Source organism: Crocuta crocuta, unplaced genomic scaffold (assembly GCF_008692635.1).
Source record: "Crocuta crocuta isolate KB4526 unplaced genomic scaffold, BGI_CrCroc_1.0 scaffold29, whole genome shotgun sequence".
NCBI lineage: Eukaryota > Metazoa > Chordata > Mammalia > Carnivora > Hyaenidae > Crocuta > Crocuta crocuta.
Genome location: NW_027533280.1, coordinates 6,718,425 through 6,739,869, shown reverse-complemented (window position 1 = coordinate 6,739,869; position 21,445 = coordinate 6,718,425). Strand labels below are relative to the sequence as shown.

At 48.0% G+C, this 21,445-nt stretch overlaps 1 protein-coding gene across 1 annotated transcript; it reads right to left on the bottom strand.

The window, feature by feature from the left end:
* Positions 1 to 347: 347 nt before the first annotated feature.
* OAS1 (2'-5'-oligoadenylate synthetase 1) lies at positions 348 to 12,752 on the bottom strand. Its single transcript, XM_077748066.1, has 6 exons — positions 12,495 to 12,752; positions 9,908 to 10,196; positions 7,497 to 7,681; positions 2,956 to 3,188; positions 1,962 to 2,115; positions 348 to 839 (listed from the first exon to the last, which is right to left on the bottom strand). The coding sequence occupies exons 1-6, from the start codon at positions 12,681 to 12,683 to the stop codon at positions 681 to 683; spliced, it is 1,209 nt and encodes a 402-aa protein (XP_077604192.1). The 5' UTR covers positions 12,684 to 12,752; the 3' UTR covers positions 348 to 680.
* Between the last annotated feature and the right edge of the window lie 8,693 nt (positions 12,753 to 21,445).

The window sequence follows — 21,445 nt, the reverse complement described above, 5'->3', positions numbered from 1 at the left end:
TCTGGAGGCTACTGGATCAGACAGGGCAGTTCCAAAAATTTTCCTAGATAATCAGAAGTGTAGACAGCGGATGAATCAAAAATGCTGGTCCTAGGATTATTTGTAATTGAAAATTAGAAGGACCCAAAACGCCTTAATGTTACAAGTTTCTGTGCAAATGTCCATCTACGAGACAGGCATTTCTGTCCCCTTTGTTCACCTCTGTGTTCCCAGCACCCAGATCAATGCTTGGCGCACAGTAGGCACTCAATACATATGTCTAGTTGAATTGGTTCACATAAACACACATATGACACCAGATATACTTTTGGTGAGATTTGCAGTGAATAAACATCCAACACACGGTATTTGCTGTTCTTTTCATTGTTATTGATGATAAATTGGACTAGAACTCTCCACTAGGAATACAGAATACGGTTCTGCTTGTCTCTGAGAGAACATGCTCAGAGAACAGGCCGGGGGAGGGTGGGGTTGCAGGGAAATGTTATCTATGATGGGAGAAAGGCCAGAGACTGGGGGAAGGGTGGGGGCCAGGAGACCTGGGCTCTGGTCTGAGGTCTGCATCCACTCGCTGCTGGCTTTGGGGGCCATCTGGATCAAGGAACTTTCCACGCCGCCCCCAAAACGAGGGGGCTGGTCTGGATGATTCTGGAGACCTTTCCCCTAAGGTCGGCTGGCATTCAGAGGATGGCACACATCCAGTTATCTGCCTCCTGGGGAGCCGACGGTGCCAGGCTGGTGCCGACGTGCTTAGGGGCTGCAAGGTGGCATTCGTAATCATGGTACTGATACGTCCTGGGCTCACAGGTTGCCCAGGTGTAGTAATAGTTTTCTTCAAGCTAGAAGGACAAAGCACATGATCACATTGGAGAGCTGGTCCTTCTGCCTTGGCACTGGGTCTCGGTGAGCATTTACAATGCCACAGGTCACCTGGATTCCCCTGGAGAACAGACGAATGAGTCTCGGGGGCTAGGAAGGGAGCAGCGGACAGACCCCTGGCCTGCAGGGCTGCAGAAAGGCCCGTGTTCAAGGCGACGCCCCTCTCTGAGTTGCCCCCATTTAGTGACTGGTCCACGGGGCGGGGAGTCGAAAGAGCTGACCACGCCAGACTGCGGCAGGGCCACTGCGAAGGCCCACGGAGCTCCAGGGGGAGCTGGACATTGGGGCGCACGCCAGGGCTTCTTCCTGTGCCCGCACCTGCTTCCTGCCCCTCCTTTCCCCACGCATCGGCTCCAATGGTTCTCCCCTAAACCATTCCTGCACTTTATCTCGGAGGCTGCTTCCCGGGAACCGCCTACAACATCATCGATCCCCACCAGGAGAAAGACCCCTGCCCTGGGGGGTCTTTCTTCCTCTTCTGGGCTGAGTGCGCGCCCACGTCCCTTAGCGGCGCTGAGATTCCCAGGTGTCCGGCCACACATATGGGGATGCAAGGCCGGGGCGTAGCACGGAGGGCCGAGCACTGGCATTGGAGCCCGCCGAATTTGGATCTCAGCCCTGCCTTCCCCGAGCTCAGCATCCCGGAGCAGGTGACTGAGCCTCCTCCTCTCTTAACGTGAGATGGGAGCAGCAAACACACCTCAAAGGGTGTTGTTTTAATGAAAGAACGTAGCGATTCCATTCGTTTGGGACAGAACCTGAGCCCCAAGCAAATATTCCATAAGCAGTGGCTGTTAGGGTTCATTATTATTCACAGAGGAAAGAGCCCACTGGGGCTGTTGAAAGACTTGCCTCTGGCCAGGGTAGTGTTAACTAAAGAATGAACTCTGGACAGGGCTATGCAAACCCCGGGAGCGCCCTGAGGTGGGGCTCAGACTACCGAATATACACACAGTGTGTCCTGAAACTATACGACTATGTGAGACTGCCAGCAAGAGGCAGTTTCTTTGGAGAGAATGTTCTGCTCCCCTCGTGTGGAGGGGGCGGGGGAAGGACAACAGAGAGGAAGCCGAGAATCTCACCTGCACGTTCCAGAAGCCCACTGAAGACCCGTCCCCTCTGATAAAGCACGGGTAACTCAGCCAGGCTCTGGCCTCTGCTGCCAGCCGCTGCCAGCTGTATAGGTCTCCACCCGCTACATTTCCTGTAGGGTCTGCTGGATCCAGAATCACAGGCCTGGAGAGGGACAGGGAGCCGGGGACAGATGAGGAGGTAGGGCTGTGTCTGGGGGACGCAGACCCACCTGGCAGAGTGAAACGCCAGCTTGACACAGCCTGGGACCCTGGGCGCCAGAGGGGGCGCTGTTCCCCTGGGAGGGCGTGTCCTGAGTGCCCTGCTCCCTGGTGGGTGGCGGGTGGTGGGTGGGGAGAGAAGCCAGGGCCTTGGGTCTGACAGACCTGGGTTTGAATCTCACTGCTGCCTTTTGTTAGTTGTTTGCTCTTGGGCAGGTCAGTTGGCCTCTATTTCCTCATCTGTAAAATGGGGACAGCAGAGCAGAGGATGCCTGTCTCATAGGACATGAGGTGAGGATGGAGACAGAACATGCGGAATGCTCCGCACAGGGCTTGGGGCATAATAAGGGCTTAGTACATGTTAGCTCTAACGACCATAAGTTTTTACTTACTATATCAGGATGCCTTAGTCTTACCACAAGCCCTTCATCCCTGGGAGCAATTATTATTACTGCTGTAGCTGTTGTTATTTTAGTTCAAATGCCAGCTATTTTACTCTTTTTGTTGTTGTTGTTGTCGTTAAGGGTTAGACAAACTCCTTACCTCTCGGAACCTCAGTTTATTCATCTGTAAAGGGGATATATAGTGCCCGCCCCACAGGGTGGGAGGCTGTTGTTTAAATCAGATGGCCGTGGTAAAATGCTCCGTACAAGGACTGGTCAGAGAAGATGATTCTTAAGTAAGGAGCCCTCCCACTTCCTCCGTTTCCAAGGTGCCCCAGCGGTATGGGGCTGGGGGGGGGGCTCCTTTCTGCAGGGAGCTAACCCCCGTGTAGATAGAGTACCTGGGTTTCTTAAGCTGTCTCAGCAGGTATTTTGCAATGATAGCGTTTTCAAAGTTGTAATACTTTGTCCAGTAGACGCACAGCTTCTGGTACTTCAGGACTAATAGCAAGACGGTCTGAAACCCCTGCGCTGTGCTGAAATCCGTTTGCTTGTTTCCGCGCTCCCAGGCGTAGACGGTCAGGAGCTCCAGGGCGTACTGTGGGGGGAGAGGCTTCCCAAGCTTCTCCTTACACTGAGGAGAGGAGAAAACAATCTGAAACACGCACTGGTCCGGCTGGGGTGCAGAGCACATTTCCCAAGGGCCAGATCCAGCCTGCCATGTGCTGTTGCCAATAACGTTTCCCGGGAGCAAAGCCACGTGCGTTCAGTGGTGTGGAGCCCGTGGCTGCTTTCCTGCTACAAAGACAGAGCTGAGTAGTTGTGACAGAGACCGGGTGGCCCCCAAAGTCTCAAATATTTACTACCTGAGGCATTTCGGAAAAAAAGTACTGAGTCCTGGTTGTGAGCTTGAGCTCTGGATTCGGAACGATGTGGGTTCGAGCCCTGGGTCCACCAGTGTCCAGGTCCAAGAATACAACTTCGACTCTTGGAGCCTCATGATTCTTACCTTTCAGGGGAATGGTACTAACACCACCAGCCTCATAAGGATACTGTGAAAATTAACTGAGAGGAAGAATGTGGAGTGTTCCTAAGAGCCAAACAAAATTCCCTTCGGAGTACAAGGTGTCAAATGATTTCACAAATAATTTAGAAGTATAATGACCTGCACATAAATAACCAGGTACACAAGGAAGCAAGACACCAAGAGTAATAACCAGTAGAAGAAAGAGAAAATAGTAATAGGTCTGCAGAACATTTTTTTAGGGAAAATATTAAAATTTTTTTATATAATTTTTTAACTATTTATTATTGAGACAGTGAGAAACAGAGCATGAGTGGGGGAGGGGCACAGAGAGAGGGAGACACGGAATCCAAAGCAGGCTCCAGGCTCTGAGCTGTCAGCATAAAGCCCCAAGAGGGTCTTGAACCCACAAACGGTGAGACCTGACCTCAGGTCATGACCTGAGCTGAAGTTGGGTACTTTACCGACTGAGCTACCCAGGCACCCCTGAAGAAATTTTTTTTTAAGTTTGTTTGTTTATTTTGAGAGAGACAGAGACAGCATGAGTTGGGGAGGGGCAGAGAGAGAGGGGGAGAGAGAGAGAATCCCAAGCAGAATCTGCACCTCCAGCGCAGAGCCTGATGTGAGGCTTGAACTCACGAAACTGTGAGATCATGACCTGAGCCGAAAACGAGAGTCAGATGCTTAACCGACTGAGCCACCCAGGTGCCCCGGTCCACAGGACTTTAAATATTGAAGGATCAGATATAGATTTTGAAGTGACTAGGAACATTATGGTTAAAGAAATAAAAGAAGAGCGTGAAATAGAGAAAATCAGAAGCCATATGAAGTGACATGGCATATTTGAAAACAAATAGAAATCGTAGCACAAAAATTACAATAACTGTAATTAATAAGTCAAAAGCAAATAAGACACATTTAAGGAAAAATTAGTGAATTGGAGAGTGTATTAGAATAAACTATCCAGAATAAAGCATGGAGAGCCAGAAAGATGGAAAATATGGACGAGAGTGTAAAGATATGGAAGCAGAATGAAGTGTAACATACATTAATTGGAGATCCAGGAGGCAAGGAAGAGAGAGAAACAGTTTTTTAGGAGAATAGCTGAGAGTTTCCAAAACTGATGAAAGATATCCATCCACAGATTCGGGAATCCCAGTGAACTCCAAGCAAGACAAGTGAAAAAGGAATCATCATTAAGACACGTCAGGTTGAAATGAAACAAAACCACAGATAAAGAGAAAAATATAAATGCAGCCAGAGGAATAAGACAGATTACCTACAAAGGAGTCACAGTTAGGCTGACAACTGACTTTTTACTAGTGACACCGTTAGATGGAATGATGTATTCCATGTATTGAACTGGCCGCCAGCCTGGCAAAAATACCCATCAACAACGAAAGTAAAATCAAGACATTTTCAGGTAAACAGAAACTAAGAGCTCAGGGGCGCCTGGGTGGCTTGGTCGGTTAAGCGTCCGACTTTCGCTTAGGTCATGATCTCGCGGTTCGTGGGTTCGAGCCCCGCGTCGGGCTCTGTGCTGACTGCCAGCTCAGAGCCTGGAGCCTGTTTCAGAGTCTGTGACTCCCTCTCTCTCTGACCCTCCCCTGTTCACGCTGTCTCTCTCTCTCTCTCTCCTAGAAATAAATAAAAATCATTAATAAAAAAAATTAAAAAAAAAAAGAAACTAAGAGTTCATTATCACAACACAGTCAGCAAATAACTCTTCAAGGGGACATACTTCAGGAAGAAGGAACGTGATCCCAGGGCAAAAGTTAGAGACGTAGGAAAGAACTGATAGTAAAGAACGTGGTGAAAATGTGGACAGATAAAATGGGCACTGGCACTGGAAAATAATTGTAATGCTTTGAGGCACTTGAAAATACAGAGACTTGAAATACACACCACAAGTAGCGTGTAAGTTGGAGATGGTGATGGTGGTAGTCAGTGGCGTCAAAATATGGTGAGGTTCCTGTATTGCTTTACAGGAAAGGAAAGAAAGGGAGGGGGGAAAGGGAAAAAAGTTATGGAGGAAGAGGAGGGAAGGAGGAGAAGGAGGGAGGGAAGGAGGGAGGGGGAGAGGGGAAGGGGAAGCAGGACAGGGAGGGAGGGAGAAAGAGACAATTTTTTTTGCAGGACTCTCTTGCTCATCATAAAACAGCTAGTATCCCTGGCTTCCTCCCACTAATTGTCAGTAGCATCCTTGCCCCTGATCACCATGGTTACCAAAAAGCGTCCTCATGAATTTTCAGTGTCCTTGGGGCCAGTGTTACACTTTTGTAAGTTCTAAAATGCTCAGGCGTGTTCCTGGTCAAATTGCCTAGATCAGCAAACGACGATGTCCAGCCAATAAATGATTGCCTTGTTTTGCCTTGAAGATTACTTTCAAGTAGGAAGGTTATCCTTAATTACTTTCTTTCACTCAATTACGCATCCAAAGACATACACGTCTATTACAAAATGTATATTATCCATTAGGCAAAGTCTTAACTTGGAAGACCCAAATTCAAGGGTTTGTTCTGCTACTTGGTAGCTGAAAGAGCGATCTGACTCTTATTCTCTTTCAGTAATACGGGTTTGATAAGCATGCCTACCCTTGCTCAGCTCACAGAATGACCATGAAGATTAAATAAGATACAGGATATTTGAAAGTAAATGGAAATGCATATCACATCCACAAAGGCTTAAATATGATGGGCCTGGAGAAGATAGACACATACTACACGCTAACTTTTATTATGTGTGCAGCTCAAAGAAACTGCATTTATTAGGACCAAGCTATGCCAGGCATCATGTCATGAGCCATTGCCATGTCACCCTTTGCAAATGAGAAAATAAGAGGCACAGAGAGGTTAAGTTGATGGCTCAAGGTCAGACGGCCAGGAAGTGGACAGAAGTGTGCGTGCGTGCGTGTGTGTGTGTGTATCGCATTGGTTAGTTTAATCAACAATTACTTACTGACCACTTATCATGTACCTGGCACTCTTCTAGGTTCTGGAGATACAGCAGTAAAGAAAACCTAAAAATCCCTTCCTTCGCGCGCGGTTTTAGTGGGAGAGACAGACACCAAACAAACACATAAGCAACTGCAAAGGCCCAAAGGCTGGGGCGGAGTTTTGCTCTTGGGGGAAGGACACGGAAGGCAGCCTGGCCTGAAGGGCAGAGATAGGGCTTCAGAGAGGTCAAGGGCAGATGCTGGAAGCCTCGCAAGACGTCTGGGACCCAGGGGACAGTGACAGAAGTGGTGACAATTAATGAATGATGGGTATATTTTAAAAACAGGACGAATGCCATTTGGATGGAGTGAGTGTGTGAAGAAGTCAAGGCAGATGCATGGGTCAGGCCAGTACCGGGAAGGACGGGCTTGCCATGTCCTGGGACGGGACAGACTGGGAGGAATGTGACACCCTGGGTCCACTGGCACCTGTCCCAGGCCCTGCCTCTCCCCTCCTCTCCCTCCCCTCCTCTCCTCCCTCCCTGTGGGAAATAGGTTCAAGAATTCCTTATACTTACATTAGGGCAGAAAGCCGCTGGCTCAGGGCGAAGGCGCCCCGGGTTAGTTAGCGAGATATTATAATGAGATCACTAGTAACTTGTTACAGGAAAGGACTTTGCACCTGGCGCCAATACGCTACTGTGCTCTGACCGCAACTTCAAATGCCACTGGTCCCCCAGACTCTGCTTCTCACACACACAAGTAATGCTTTCTGTCTGATTGTTTTGCACGTTCACCACGTGTGAACGGTCTTGAGAGCTCAGTGAATACGGAGACGAAATCCCTGTTCGGGGCTCTTGTCTCCGCCCCGACATCAGCCTCTCTCGTTTTCATTTCTGCGTCTGCTCTCTTGCNAGCTCCTCTCCCCCCTCCCCTTCTCTCCCTCTTCCCCCTCCTCAGCCCCCCAGGTGAGAGGAACATACCAGCTGGTACCAGTGCTTCACTAGGCGGATGAGGCTCTTCACCTTGGCCGGACGCTGCTTCAGGAAGTCTCGCTGCAGCTCCGTGAAGCAGGTGGAGAACTCTCCCTCGGTCTCCAGGTTCAGGCACTCTTGGATTAGGCTGACATAGACTTGGGGGTCAGGTCTGTAGATATTGGTCCACTGCCCTGTTAGGGACAAATGCATAACTTTAAGCTGTTAGCATATCTGACGTTCTGCCAGCCACTCCGGGGCTCGCCGGCCGCGGGGAGCAGCACAGGGTCAACAGGCCCAGAGCAGGGGCGCCTGAAGTCCACCCCAGCCTTCCCTCCTCCCCTCTCTACTGCCGCCACCCCGTCCAGGCTGCCATCGCCTCTCCCAGATATATGGCAGCAGCCTCCTCACTGGTTTCTTCACAGCCCTTTCTCGACCCAGCACCCAGAGAGGGCTTTCAAGACCAGCTCACAGCGCTTCTTGCTTCCTGCAACATCCAGAATAAAACCCAGTGTCCCCACAGTGGCCAGTGAAATTTGCTGTGGTGTCATCTCCTACCTTGATCCCTTGCCGCTTACACTCGGGGCCTCTATTTTCTTCCTCAAATATGCCAAGGTCACTCCTGCCTCAGGGCCTTTGCACTTGCTGTTCCTGCTGCCTGGAGCTTCCCATGGCTGCCTCCTTCTCATCCCTCAGCTCCGATGTCACCTCCTCAGGGGACCTTCCCTCATCACTCTGTCCGAAAAAGCCCTCCAATCTCCCCCCCCCCCCCATTTCTCTCCACTGTCTCACCCTGCAGGAATCATTCCACGTAACTTGTTTCTATGCTTGTTTTCAGGCTCCAGCACACAGGTTACTCGTTTGCTCGTTCGTGGCCAGGGAGCAGTGCCTGGTACGCAGTAGGCGCAATGGATAATCTGTGCTTATTCTTGTGGATTGATTGTCTCCCAGACTCCAGTCTTACCCCTCTTCGCACCTGCCCTCCACACTGCCGTTGCACTAGCTTCCTAAAACACAGATCTGACCAGGATACTTGCTGTTCAGCGGTGCTCAGAAGTCCCTGACCAAGGAGGCAGTCAGCTCCCGCTCATGCCCTCTCTGCCCTCCCCGCTCACGCCCTGTCCCCTCCCCTCCCCCTCCCTGCCTTCCACCTCCTTCCTTGACCTCCTCACTCCCTGCCCTCCTCACTTCCTCCCTGCCTCCTTGTCTCCTTACCCTCACCCTCCTCAGTGTTTATCAGTTACCCCAACACATCCTACTCTTTTCTTGTGCTGTTCCCTCTGCCCGACACACCCTTCCCCTCCCCTCTTCTCTCTCTCTCCCCTCTTCTCTTTGTGTAACCATCGAATGCCAGCACCCAACACCTGACATGGCAACAAGGAGACGTTCCCAAACTTTCTCATTTCCTGGTGCCTTTAGAGCTTCGGTCTTTTTCTCACTGGTCCCTCCGCCCAATTAGAGTTTCCTGCACGTAGTTCAGGCTGTACCACTGAGTCGCAGTCGTTTGTGTGGTGTCCAGCAGGTGTCAGTGTGTTTCCCTCAGAAGTGTAAAATCTAGGGGCGCCTGGGTGGCTCAGTCGGTTGGGCGTCCGACTTCGGCTCAGGTCGTGATCGCGCGGTTCGTGGGTTCGAGCCCCACGTCGGGCTCTGTGCCGACTGCCAGCTCAGAGCCTGGAGCCTGCTTCAGATTCTGTGTCTCCCTCTCTCTCTCTGACCCTCCCCTGCTCACGCTGGCTCTCTCTCTCTCTCTCTCTCAGAAATAAATAAAACATTAAAAAAAAAAGAAATGTAAAATCTAAACTATTCCATGTGCTCCCTGTGAGTTTTTTCACTGGGGCGTCCTGGGGGGCCTTGGTGCACAGTTGGGGAACTCACATTCTTGAATACCTACTGTGTGCCAGGCCCTGCGTGAGACCTTACTGTGGATGATCATTCAATACTTAAAATAAATACGACATATAGGCGGCATGGTCTTAACCAGTTTTCCTAGTGTGGAAAGCGAGCCTCTGAGAGGCGAAGCATCCTGGCCAAATGTCTCTGTAAGTCATCTATGGATTCCAACCCTCAGCATAAGTTTGGCAAGGTTTCCTCACGTTTGGGGTAAGAGATGAAATTCACATATTGACTGTAGGCTGGTCTACACTGCCTCACTTTCAGAAAGCTACAATATACGCGCTTTGCCACAAGTAGAGCCCGCAAGCCTGGAAGGTGTCCATTTAAGAGACGTCCTGTCCCCCGATTGTGCCAATTTGTTATTTAATGTCGCTCCTGTGGCCGGTCATGACCTGATTCATTCTCAGATCTCTACCCGCCCTTGAAGGGATGTCTCCAATGGCAGGAAATTTCTGATCAGATATATGAGAAAAGAAAGAAGCTGTGGTGGGACACAGGTGGAAAGCCTGTTGCCCGTGAGAGCTCACCCAGGACGTCAAAGGCAGGCAGGACATCAAACTCCACCCCTTCCCGGAGCTGGGGGGACCTCAGCACAAAGCTCAGGGCTCGGGGCTTGCTCCATTGCAGACTCCGCACTTCAAACTGCACGTCAAAGATTTCCTCTTCTTGACAGGCTTCCAGCTGCTTCTTAATTTCCAAGATGAACGTTCCCCGGTTATCAAGCTGCTCCTGAAAACTCGTGAGGTTACTCAGAAAGACCACAAGGTCGGCGTCAGATCGGCCTCTCAGGGTCGTGCCTTTGCCTGAAGAGCCACCCTAAAAGAGATGAGGAGAACGATAATGGACATTTACTGAGAAGGGAGGGCCTCCCTAAATAAAATGATGAGAATAATCACTAACATTCTAGAGCATGAGCCATTTCTGAGGGCATCGCCAGCCTTAACTCCCATAATGCTCTTGAGGCTCTATGACTTATGCACCTTGTGACGAGCTCCCACTTTACAGACGGGGAGACAGGTGCTCAGAGATGACACAGTGGCCCTGTAACACAGCTCGTAGGTGGCAGAGATACGATGTGAACCCCGGCTGTCTCATTCTACAGTCTGGGTTCTTTACACCCTAACCTTAACTGTCTTATTATATCCTGCAGACTGGCCCTTCCTGCGTGGTTTACACACATTATTTTACTTAATCTGTATACAGCCCTAGAGCACTGGGAATGATGGGTGAGGAAATTGAGTCAAGAGAGGTGAAAAGTCTTGCTCAAAGTCTCACGGCCAGCAGGCGCTATCTGGTTTCAAAATTTATACTCTTTTTTTTAAAAGTTTATTTATTTTGAGAGAGCACATGTGCATGTGTGTGCACATATGCTTGAGCTGGGGAGGGGCAGAGAGAGAGAGAGAGAGAGAAAATCCCAAGCAGTTTCCGTGCTATCAGAGCAGAGCCCAATGTGGGGCCTGAGATCATGATCTGAGCCGAAATCAAGAGTCAGAAGCTCAGATGACTGAGCCACCCAGGCGCCCCTCAAAACTTACACTCTTAACCAGCTCATGATACCATAGACATGGTGTGTCCCCATTGCGGATGGGGGGAGACAGGGAACCCTCATACACTGTTGTTGGGAATGCAAATTGGTGTGGCCACTATGGAAAACAGTATGGAGGTTCCTCAAAAAATTAAAAATAGAACTCCCATATGATCCAGTAATTCCACTATTGGGTTTTTTACCCAAAGAAAATGAAAACACTAATTTGAAAAGATACATGCAATCTTATGTTTATTGCAGCATTATTTACAACAGCCAAATTGTGGAAGCAACCCAAGTGTCCATCCATAGATGAATGGATAAAAAAATATGGAGTGTACACACACACACACACACACACACACACACTGGAACATTACTACACAGCCATCAAAAAGAATGAAATCTTGCCATTTGCAACAACATGGATGGACCTAGAGGGTATCATGCTAAGTGAAATAAGGCAGACGGAGAAAGACAGATACCGTACGATTTCACTCATGTGGAATCTAAAAAATCAGACGAACAAAGAAACAAAAAATAGACTCAAATACAGAGGACAGACTGGTTGCCAGAAGGGAGGTGGGTGGGGGGCATGGGTGGCGTAAATAAAGGGGATTCAGAAGTACAAACCTCTGGTTACAAAATAAATAAATCACAGGGATGAAAAGTACAGCATAGGCGACAGTCAATAATATTGTAACAATGCTGTGGGGTGACGGGTGGTGGTTACATTTATCATGCTGGGCACTGAGGAACATACACAGCTGTCGAATGAATACATTGTCCACCGGAAACTAAGATCACATCCTATGTTAAAAAGAATCCTAGCTCAACATGGAAGTTGAAAAGCTGAGCAGCTGTGGAAGCATCTAGTGCCTGGACCCCCTTCCTGGACCCCAGAGCGGTATCCGGCTCTGTTTTTGCGGAGTATATGCTTTACAGGGGGCAATACCAACAGCATTTCAGCCACACAAAATCATCGGAACATTTAGCTGTTGTTGGCTGGAGAGGGGCTCTGGAAGTCATTTTATCAGGGGAAAAAAAAAAAAGCAAACACAGCCCCCAAAGCGTATAGCTTTTAAACAGTTCATGATACTGCAGAAATGGTGAGTCCCCCGCCTGGCCACTAATTAGCAAATTGTTTACTAGAGCTGGGCCTCAGTTTCTCTATCTCTGAAATGGGCGTGGCCAACCATGAGGGTTCATAAACTTCAGCCAGGGCATTTGTTTAAAAGCTACAGGTGAAGGGGGGAGCCTGGGTGGCTCAGGTCATGATCTCATGGCTTGGTGGGTTCGAGCCCCGCATGGGGTCACTGCTGTCAGCGCAGAGCCTGTATCAGATCCTCTGTCCCGCCCCTTCTTTCTGTCCTTCCTCCACTGTGCTCTCTCAAAAATAAACATTAAAAAAATTACAGATGGAGGGTCTCACCCCAGAATCTACTCTGACAAGCTATGGTTATACTTGTTTGCTACGGAGAAGTCAGAAACCACCAGCCCCGAAGACCTTAACTTTTTGCTCTCTCTGTCTCTGTGGGGTCTCTTCCCCCTCAACCACCCCTTCCCCAGTCGGGCAGGCTCGGGCTCACCTTGACCACTTTGGTCACCCGCACAGGGTGGAGTGCACCTCGGAAACACCTCTCCTTCAGGAAACTGGAGATGATGTCCACCGCTTGTCTGACCTGCCTGCGGAAATGCGTGTCTGGCAGGAGATTGTTTTCGATGAACTTGTCCAGATACTTGGCGGGGGTATCTTTCAGGTCGTACCCCCACATCATATTCAGGGCAGGGACGGGGAGAGCCTGTGATGTTGTGAAACTGCTAACCTCCGTCTAACCCCCGGTCTGAGTCAGTTAGTTTCGTTTCCTTGGAAGGGAGGAGCTTAGGATAGCAAACCCTCCTCCCACCAGCCATCCAGAAACCTACCCTCTGGCCCTTTAAGAGCATCAGACCTTTCTTCAGACTGTGCTGTGAACCTGTTGCTTTTTAACCCCCATTAGTATCTCGCCTGGGAGAAATTATAATTAGAAACTGATTTGTGGTTTCCTGCTTCGTCTTTGTTGTTGGTGGTGACAAGATTGTTTTATAGTCTCTTGTGAGCTTCATAGCAGTATATGCACATTATAAAATGGAACAGAAGCCAGAAAAATCAGGATGCAGAAAGACCATCCTAAAACTCAAGAATGAGTGATCCTAAAACTCAAAAATGGCCACCATAAAGGCTTTGGTATAGATCTTTTCAGAGATGTTACTAGGTTAACACACACACACACACACACACACACACACAGCGCACTCGTGGGAGGGAGTGTGAATGGGGGAGGGGCAGACAGAGAGGGAGACACAGAATCTGAAGCAGGCTCCAGGCTCCGAGCTGTCAGCACAGAGACAGAAATAGGGTTCAAACTCATGAACTCTGAGTTCATGACCTGAGCCGAAGTCGGAGGCTTAACCCATTGAGCCCCCGGGTGCCCCCTCCTTTTTTTTTAAATGGCATCATACCGCATATATTTTTCCTTTAGACTAATAGGCTTCATTTTCTGCAGTGGCTTAACGTTTACGGAAAAACTGAGCAGGAAGAGCTCCCGTAACAACAGCGCTCCGACCAGCCTTAGGGATAACTTGCTTCAAGCTTCCGCACCCCTTGCTTGCTGACCTACCTCCTTGGTCTGTGGCAGAACTTACTTTTCCTGAAACTTGCGAACCACCGGCCCCGAGGAGAGAAGGACACAACTTTCCCAGGGATGAGGCTGACCGAAAACAGCCGCCACGGATGCCAGCAACTCTGTCCAAGGTCGTATCGGTGTCCGACTAACCGCCCAGACAGCTGCTTCCCCTGCCCACAGCCCTCCCGCCCTCTCCCCCTGTCTTCCCCTTTAAAACCCTCTGGCTTGGCCCGGACAGGGAAGATGGTCTTTGAGACATTAGTCCACCAGCTTCCGGGTTCGAGCCCCGCGTCGGGCTCTGTGCTGACAGCGCAGATCCTGGAGCCTCTTCAGATCCTGTGTCTCCCTCTCTGTCTGCCCTTCCCCTGCTCCTTCTCTGTCTCTCTTTCTTTTTAAATGAATGCTAAAAAATAAAAGTGAATCTTTTCAATATTAAAGGAGCTAAGTTTTGCTAACAACTGTACAACCCTGTGTATTTGCCTCTCAAATCTCCCGCCGCCACCTTGGTTAAATAAATATTAAGCTTTACAGTAATCTGTAATCCTACTTAGGCCTGTGCTTCCAAACTTCTTGGTATTTTTAACAAATTTGCCCCCGATTCACATTCTAAATAAAGTCTTTTTGACTAATTAGGCGTGATCATTCGATATGTGAGGTACACGGGAAACACTGCCAAACAAACATTGGTAAACTTTCCTCGGTTTTATTATGCGGGCAAAAGCCATGACTGTTCCAGAAGTTAGACAAAATTCCTAAAATTTTAATATGTCCTGGTATAATGTCATCACTTCAAGCTCTAATTGTGAAAGTGTGTGTGTCACAAAAATAACCCTATTTCCTTGTCAGCTGCATTGGAATAATCTCTCATCGGATTTTTTAAATGTTTATTTATTTTTGAGAGAGAGACAGAGCAGGAAGAAGGGATGGGCAGAGAGAGAGGGAATCACAGACTCTGAAGCAGGCTCCAGGGTCTGAGCTGTCAGCACAGAGCCCAACGCGGGGCTTGAACTCACAGACCAGGAGATCATGACCTGAGCTGAAGTTGGATGCTTAACCGACTGAGCCACCCAGGTGCCTCTAAACTCTTAACAGATTTTTAACTGTAGCAGGATTCTCACACAGAGAGTCACGACACCGAGCCTTTTCTTTCCAGGAAGCAAGTTTATTCCTGCCGACACTGCTCCATTGGCTTCGTACCCGAAGAACTGAACCCCAAAACCACGTGGCATAGTTTTTTAAATGTATTTTCTGCTTCTTTGTCTCCCATATATGGTAACACACAAATATGTAGTATGATTAAGTGGTCTCATGTTACAAGGCCACGTACCTGCATAGCCAGGTTACCTTGAGGGTTTTTTGGTTTTGTTTTTGTTTTCTTTCCTTAGGGAGGGGACCCTACCACATTCCCCCCTTTGATGCCCGGACTCCTCCTCTATTTTGGGTCAAAGAGCACCATCTTGGTTTAGAGCTTTAGATCTTCATAACATTATGATGCGAGTGGCCGTCTTTTGTAAATAATGGTCTCAGTGCGACTGGAGGCGGACCGTACAGCCAGGGGAGCTAAGCAAGGTAGGAGTAAGCACCCTCCCAGAATTTGGAGGANCGCCCCGGAAACCATTTTCTAAATAACTCCCCGGGGTCTTAACCATCCCAGGTCTGGATGGAGACATGAGCAATCCTTTTTATTTGATCCGTGATCTCCTCTATGACCTTTTTCCTCATTATCTCTCTGTAGGCAGCAGTTACTTAGGTTAAACTTACTATAAGCTTTTTTTTTTTTTTTAGCAGCAAGTAGATAATTAAAGGACAAGCGATTTTGATAGATAGTATTACGCATTTTAGTTTGCTGCTTGGCTCTTAAGTTAAGAGCTCTGGCAGTTTTATTGGTTATAAATTTTTTATAGCTGCTTACAGTCTGATTATGCGGTTTAGCATGTACTTGGGAGTGTCGTAGCCCCAGGACCCGCCCTCTGCCCAGGTGGCAGGGCCATCATATTGGATTATATGCTGGGGAGGCTATTGATCATTTATTAAATTGCCAATTTGTAAGGCATGCTGCTGTCTCTGAGTCTCCCTGTTGCATACACTTGGGACTCCCAAATGTTTCCCTCTGGCAAGTGGGAGCAGGAAGAAAGATGGACGAATAGTTTCCAGCACACATGACCCTGACCAGACCGAGGGAAGTACTATACAGGCTGAACTTCCAAATCTCTTATAATGCACTTGGGGCCTGCCATTTGATGGCTGCATTGACAATGTCTCGGGCCTCTTGGAAATTACAAAAGTGAGACCAAGAGTGGGGAGCCAGCTCAAGGTGATCTGGGGTCCCCCGCCGTTGGGTCAATAACCTGTGTTTTTCTTACATTTCCATAGAAAAGCCTCTTATTCATTCCCTGAGTGCCTGCTGAACAAGGCAGAGTCTATGTGATGGCTAACATCACCTGCCGCACCTCTCTTATATCCTCCTGGGAAGTAAAACTCCACACAGATAAAATCAAGAAGGCACTTGGCTGCAAAAAGCCCTTGACCACCACCCACCTTTTTCAAGGTGCCTGGGACCGGCTGATCTATTCTCTAGGATACCCCAGTATCAGATCAATTTCAGAGGCGATGATAAAGGTGGGCTTGACTTGTTACTGTTCCATGGGATATACTTGGGGACCAGGCTAATGATGTCATATAGAGCTAAACTCTGCAGAATATCCACGTTCTTAGCTAAGGAGCTACCTTTGATCCCTCCTCCATTAGAACATGGGAGGTTATGTCCTGCGTGATGTCAGTTCCTTCCAGTCCAAAGCCCTGCTGTAACTCAGCTGTAACTCATGGCAGCACTCTGCTCGGTCTGAACGATTAACCCGCTTCCAGCTTCTGCATTCCTTGCTCGTGGACCTAAGTCCCTCAGTCTGTAGCAGAACGAACCTACTTTCCTCGAGATTTGCAGGCCACCGGTCTCGGGAGAGAAGGACCCAACTGTCCCAGGAGATAAGATCTGACCACGGATGCCAGCAAGCCTGTTCAGAGTCCTGTCGATGTTCGACTAACCGCCCGGGCACCGGCATCTCCTCCTCCCTTTCCCCCTGCCTTCCTCTTGAATGCCCTCCAGCTCCTCCTGGACAGGGAAGATGGTCTTTGAGACATTAGTCCGCCACCTTTCCGGGTTGCCGGCTTCCCGAGTAAAACAACCTTTCCTTTCCCCCCAGGATACGTCACTTGAACATTGGTTTCCGAGCGGTGAGTAGGCAAATCTGAGTCCAGAACCAGTTCTCTGTCCGGTAACACTCCCGCCCATACGTTCCCATTGTTAATACTGGTGCCGTACATTTGTCACAGTGGATGAATTGGGACTGGCATGTTATTAACCCAAGCCCACAGTTCCCATTAGGGCTCACTTGGAGTTTGTGCATATTCTGCATAACGTCATGCGCCCTCCATTATGAAACTATGCTGAGTAGCGTCTCAAAAAGGCCCTTGCCCCGCCTCCTCCCCCCCTCCCCCATCTTTCTTGTTTTCTAATTGATGCATTCAATGCTAACGACTTCCTTCTGAGCATTACTCGGGCGGCATCCTGCACGTTTTCATTGGTTGTTTTCCCTTTTCGTTTAGCACAGGATATTTAAAGTTTCTTGTGAGACTTCGTTGACCCATGTGTTAGTTAGAACTTTGTTACTGAACGTCCACCTACTTTGGAATTTTCCAGATACTTTTCTTTAACTGATGTCTCATTTAACGCCACTGTGGTAGGCAGCATTCTCTGTGGGACATCCATTCTTTTGAATTTGCTAAGGTGTGTTTTACAGCCTCAGAATCGACATATCTTGGTGAACGGTCCATGGGAGCTTGAGAAGATTTTGTATTCTGGGTCGGCTGGGTGATGTGGCTTATAAATGCCAATTAGCTGTCTGTCGTAACCACCCCTCTCTTAACCAGCTCAGCAATGCATTGCCATTCCCCACTTCTTCTGTGTAGTGTGTGGACTGTTTGCCTGAGGCAACACGTAACCATGGACAGGTGGGCTTTCCTCTGTGTGGCAATCACCTTGCTTGCCAGTTGGATTGTGTATATTTCAAAGATTCTGTCTGCCTTCAAACCGGTTTCGGCGATTGTTCGTGTCAATGAAACGTATACTGTGTAACAGCTCTGAATGTGAGAGACTGCCCTTTGGGGACACAAACTTCAACCTGGTTTTTGAGACGAGCTGCGAAACTATTGAACGGGGACTGAACAGAGGGCTGCTTCATCCACGTTCTGGATAGAAGTTGGACATTCTGCACAAGTTACTTTCCTAGTAAGTGACACAATGTACTCAGAAAAACCAACGGATTATACAACGTAATTGCATCTTTCAATCAGAGTTTTGGAACACAACTTGTGTAAATTTCTTAACACTAGTGCACTCTGCTAGTGAAGGCTCCTGTTTTTCACTCCTCAAGGGGAGTTTTTGGTTCTGGGCTCCTACCTGACTGCAATTTCTAAGACCCCAGATGGATGCTTGTGTTTTTTCCAGTGTCCCCCCGTCCCCTTAGACAACGCTGTTGACTAAATACACATAAATAGACCCAACATGAGTACGAAAGACATCTGTTCTTAGAAGACCAACACTGAATGCTCTGGAAAGATGAAGTAAAGCCAAGTTTCATGAAGTGGAACTGTGAACGACTGAGCAAACAATTGGAAAAATCCAGAAATATGCCCTAGTGTGTTTGTGGGTGGCTTTAAGTGATTGTTTCCTTTGAAGACACAGGAACAAGAAATTCTTCTGTGTTTTATGCAAAACGGACAATTCACGACTCTCATCGGGGGCCTGCCCTCGGTAAAAAAGTCTAGGTCTTGGAGTGCCTGGGTGGCTCAGTCGGTTAAGTGACCGACTTTGGCTCAGGTCATGAGCTTGAGCCCCACGCACTCTTCAGATCCTCTCTTTCTCTCTCTCTCTCTCTCTGCTCCTTCCCAGCTTGTAGCATCTCTCTCAAAATAAATAAACATTGAAAAAAAAAAGGTCTAGGTCTTTACTGAACAATTGGGAAATGAAGGCACATTTGTGGGTCCCGGCAACCAAGTTAGAGAATCATTACGCTGATGTCATATTTAAGGAGCTGAAGACCCACAGGATGAAGTGACCTACTCAAGGCCACACAGCAAGTTTGGGCCAGGGCCAAGCAAGTATAACTATTCCGTGCATGCATGGTGACTTGTGTTTCTACGGTGCTCAAATGTACTATTTAATCATATTAGACCAACACCCCCAGCAAATCTGACTCAGCTGAAGAGGGGCCAGCCAGCCCAGTGGAGTCCAGAGCACTGAGGATTTGGATCCACTTGACCCTTGTGCCCAGCCTGCTTTGATTTCACCAGGAGCCACCGGCCCTTCATCTCACCCACTCACCTTCACCAGCCCTGGTGGGAGACCAGACGATGGCAACTTGGCCTGACATCTTTGAAGTATTTCTTGTCATTCTCCTTTTGCAGATGAGAGAACAGACTCAAAGAAGTTAGGTTCCACATCTAGAAAGTGCTGGTCAGGATTTGATTGCTGGACTGAACTCGTTAAAAGAAACTGGCATGCTTTCAGGGCGCCTGGGTGGCTCAGGCTGTTGAGCGTCCCACTCTTGATGGCTCAGGTCCCAATCTCACAGTTTTGTGAGTTTGAGCCCCATGTTGGGCTCTGCACACTGACTGCGAGGAGCCTGCTTGGGATTCTCTCTCTCCCCTTCTCTCTCTGTCCCTCCTCCACTCATGAAAGACACTCTGTGTCTTTTAAAAAAAATTGAAAAAATAAACTGGTATGCTTTTATTGTCAGGTGCTTTCTACCATACCATACTACCACTTCTGTAGCATTTTATTTCAATGGGGGAGAAAATTATAATGAGCCAAGTCAGGTGTACTGATATTTATGAAAACTTTCCTCGTGTATATTTATCTTGGCTTCTTTGGCATGTCCACATGCCAGGCGAAGGAGATCCACCATTTTATTTTATTTTATTTTATTTTATTTTATTTTTTTAAATAAGAAACAAAAAACTTTATTGAAAAATGGGCAAAGGTCTTGAATAGACATTTCTCCAAAGAGTATATACAAATGGCCAATAAGTACATTAAAAGACACTCAAAATCAATAATCATTAGGGAAATGAAAATTAAAGCAACAATGTGATGCCATCTCACATCCAAACAGATGGCTATTATTAAGTAAATAAATAAATAAAACAAAATAGTTGAGTGTTTGTTAGAATTGGGAGAAGTTGCAATTCTTATGCACTGTTGGTGAGAATGTAAAAGGACACAGCCACTATAGACAATAGTATGAGTATTCCTCAAATAATTAAAAATAGAATTATCATACGATTCAGCATTGCCACTCCTGCTGAATACATACCAGAGTATATCATATATCAGAAGTATACCAGTATACCAGAAGTATACCATATACATAGACTGAGTACATTATGTTAACATGTAAATTATATACCTGTATGTAACACCTTTTGAGATATTAACAATAGTGAAATTATGATCATTTTGCTCTTTAAAATCTTGCCTCTTGCCCAGTAATTAATACAATGCCTGGTATTTGGTAGATATGTATATTTATTTGTTAAATNGTAGGAGATCCACCATTTTAAAGGTGGAAATTAGCTGCCTTTTCAACTGACCATGACTGACTGGTGACAGCTGCATAGAATGCTGTGTTAAGATGGATTGCGAAGCTGCTAGCAGGCTCTGTGAGAGAGCCGCCATATTGATTAGTAATGTCTGCCATGAGCACAGGGCTAGATTAGCAATGTCTTCCACGAGCCCGGGGCCACCGGTACCCCCTGCCAGTTTTGGGGGTGCAGCAGGGCCTTAGCTGGTACCTCTTTCCACCTGGTGGCAGCTGGCTAAATTGTAGGAAAAACAGAGGGACTTGAGGGCAGTGGTTTGCACGATGGGGGTGGAAAGCATAAGGCGACAACCAGGAAATATGTTCAAATATACACCTTGTCCCCAAGGCATAGGAGACTCTGCGGGTGGGGTGGCAGGGAGAGCATGGGGAGTTTGAAAAGAAAATCTCCCCAGGTGATTCTCACATGCCTACTTCTTCCCCAGGATCGAGACCCACCCCTTTTGGGGGTGAGAAAAAGAACTTCCCTCTAATGTGGCCCGGATCGGACTGGATGGCTCCTTCTGGGAAGTAACCAACATTCCTGATAAATTGCTTAAACACTTTCAGGATAGATCGTCGAGAGATTAATAACCCTTCTGGGAAGTTAGTTATCTCCACAGCTCACTTTCAGGACCATTGAAGGCTATCTGTGAAGGCTCCTTGCAGGATGGAAGGTTCTAGAATGCAAAGGAGGTGTCTGATGATCTGTGACAGTATTACCCAGTGTGTTCAGGATATTGTGCTGGAAGTTGGATGAAACAGCTTCTTTCCTGGCATTGCTGTTGTGAGCCGTTGGCTGTGTCATTCCCTTCCCTGGGCTTTGGGATATTCATCAACTTTGTGGCCTCATTGAGCACGATCTGATTCCACATCACCTGGGAATACTCCCAAGATTGGGCTAGAGGGAAGAAGAGGATGCAGCACCCCCTGTTGGGTGGGCACCAAGGAAAAGCATTCAGCCAACATGGCCAGAGACCACATCTGCCTTGTCCACTGCTGTGTCCTCAAGGGCTGGAACATAGCAGATACTCATTAAATACTGACTACTCCAACAGCATCATGCATCCTGACGGGGAGAAACACTTCCAGAAACCAGAAAGGAAAAACCCAGACCACCGGCTTTCCTGGATATTCCTACTTTATTTTTGGCTACATCATCACAAAGAAAGGCAGTGGGCGGTTCGGCATGCATTGGAGGGTATGTGTGGATTCTAGGCAGGGAAGTGGTTACATTTG

Bases quoted from the DNA above. Each gene is read 5' to 3' on its own strand.
- OAS1 (XM_077748066.1), bottom strand. From the start codon at position 12,683: ATGATGTGGGGGTACGACCTGAAAGATACCCCCGCCAAGTATCTGGAC. The intron at 7,682-9,907 runs GTGAGCTCTCAC...TGTCCCTAACAG, and splicing joins GCCTGCCTTTGACGTCCTGG to GGCAGTGGACCAATATCTAC. The intron at 3,189-7,496 runs GTATGTTCCTCT...TCCTCTCCTCAG, and splicing joins TGAAGCACTGGTACCAGCTG to TGTAAGGAGAAGCTTGGGAA.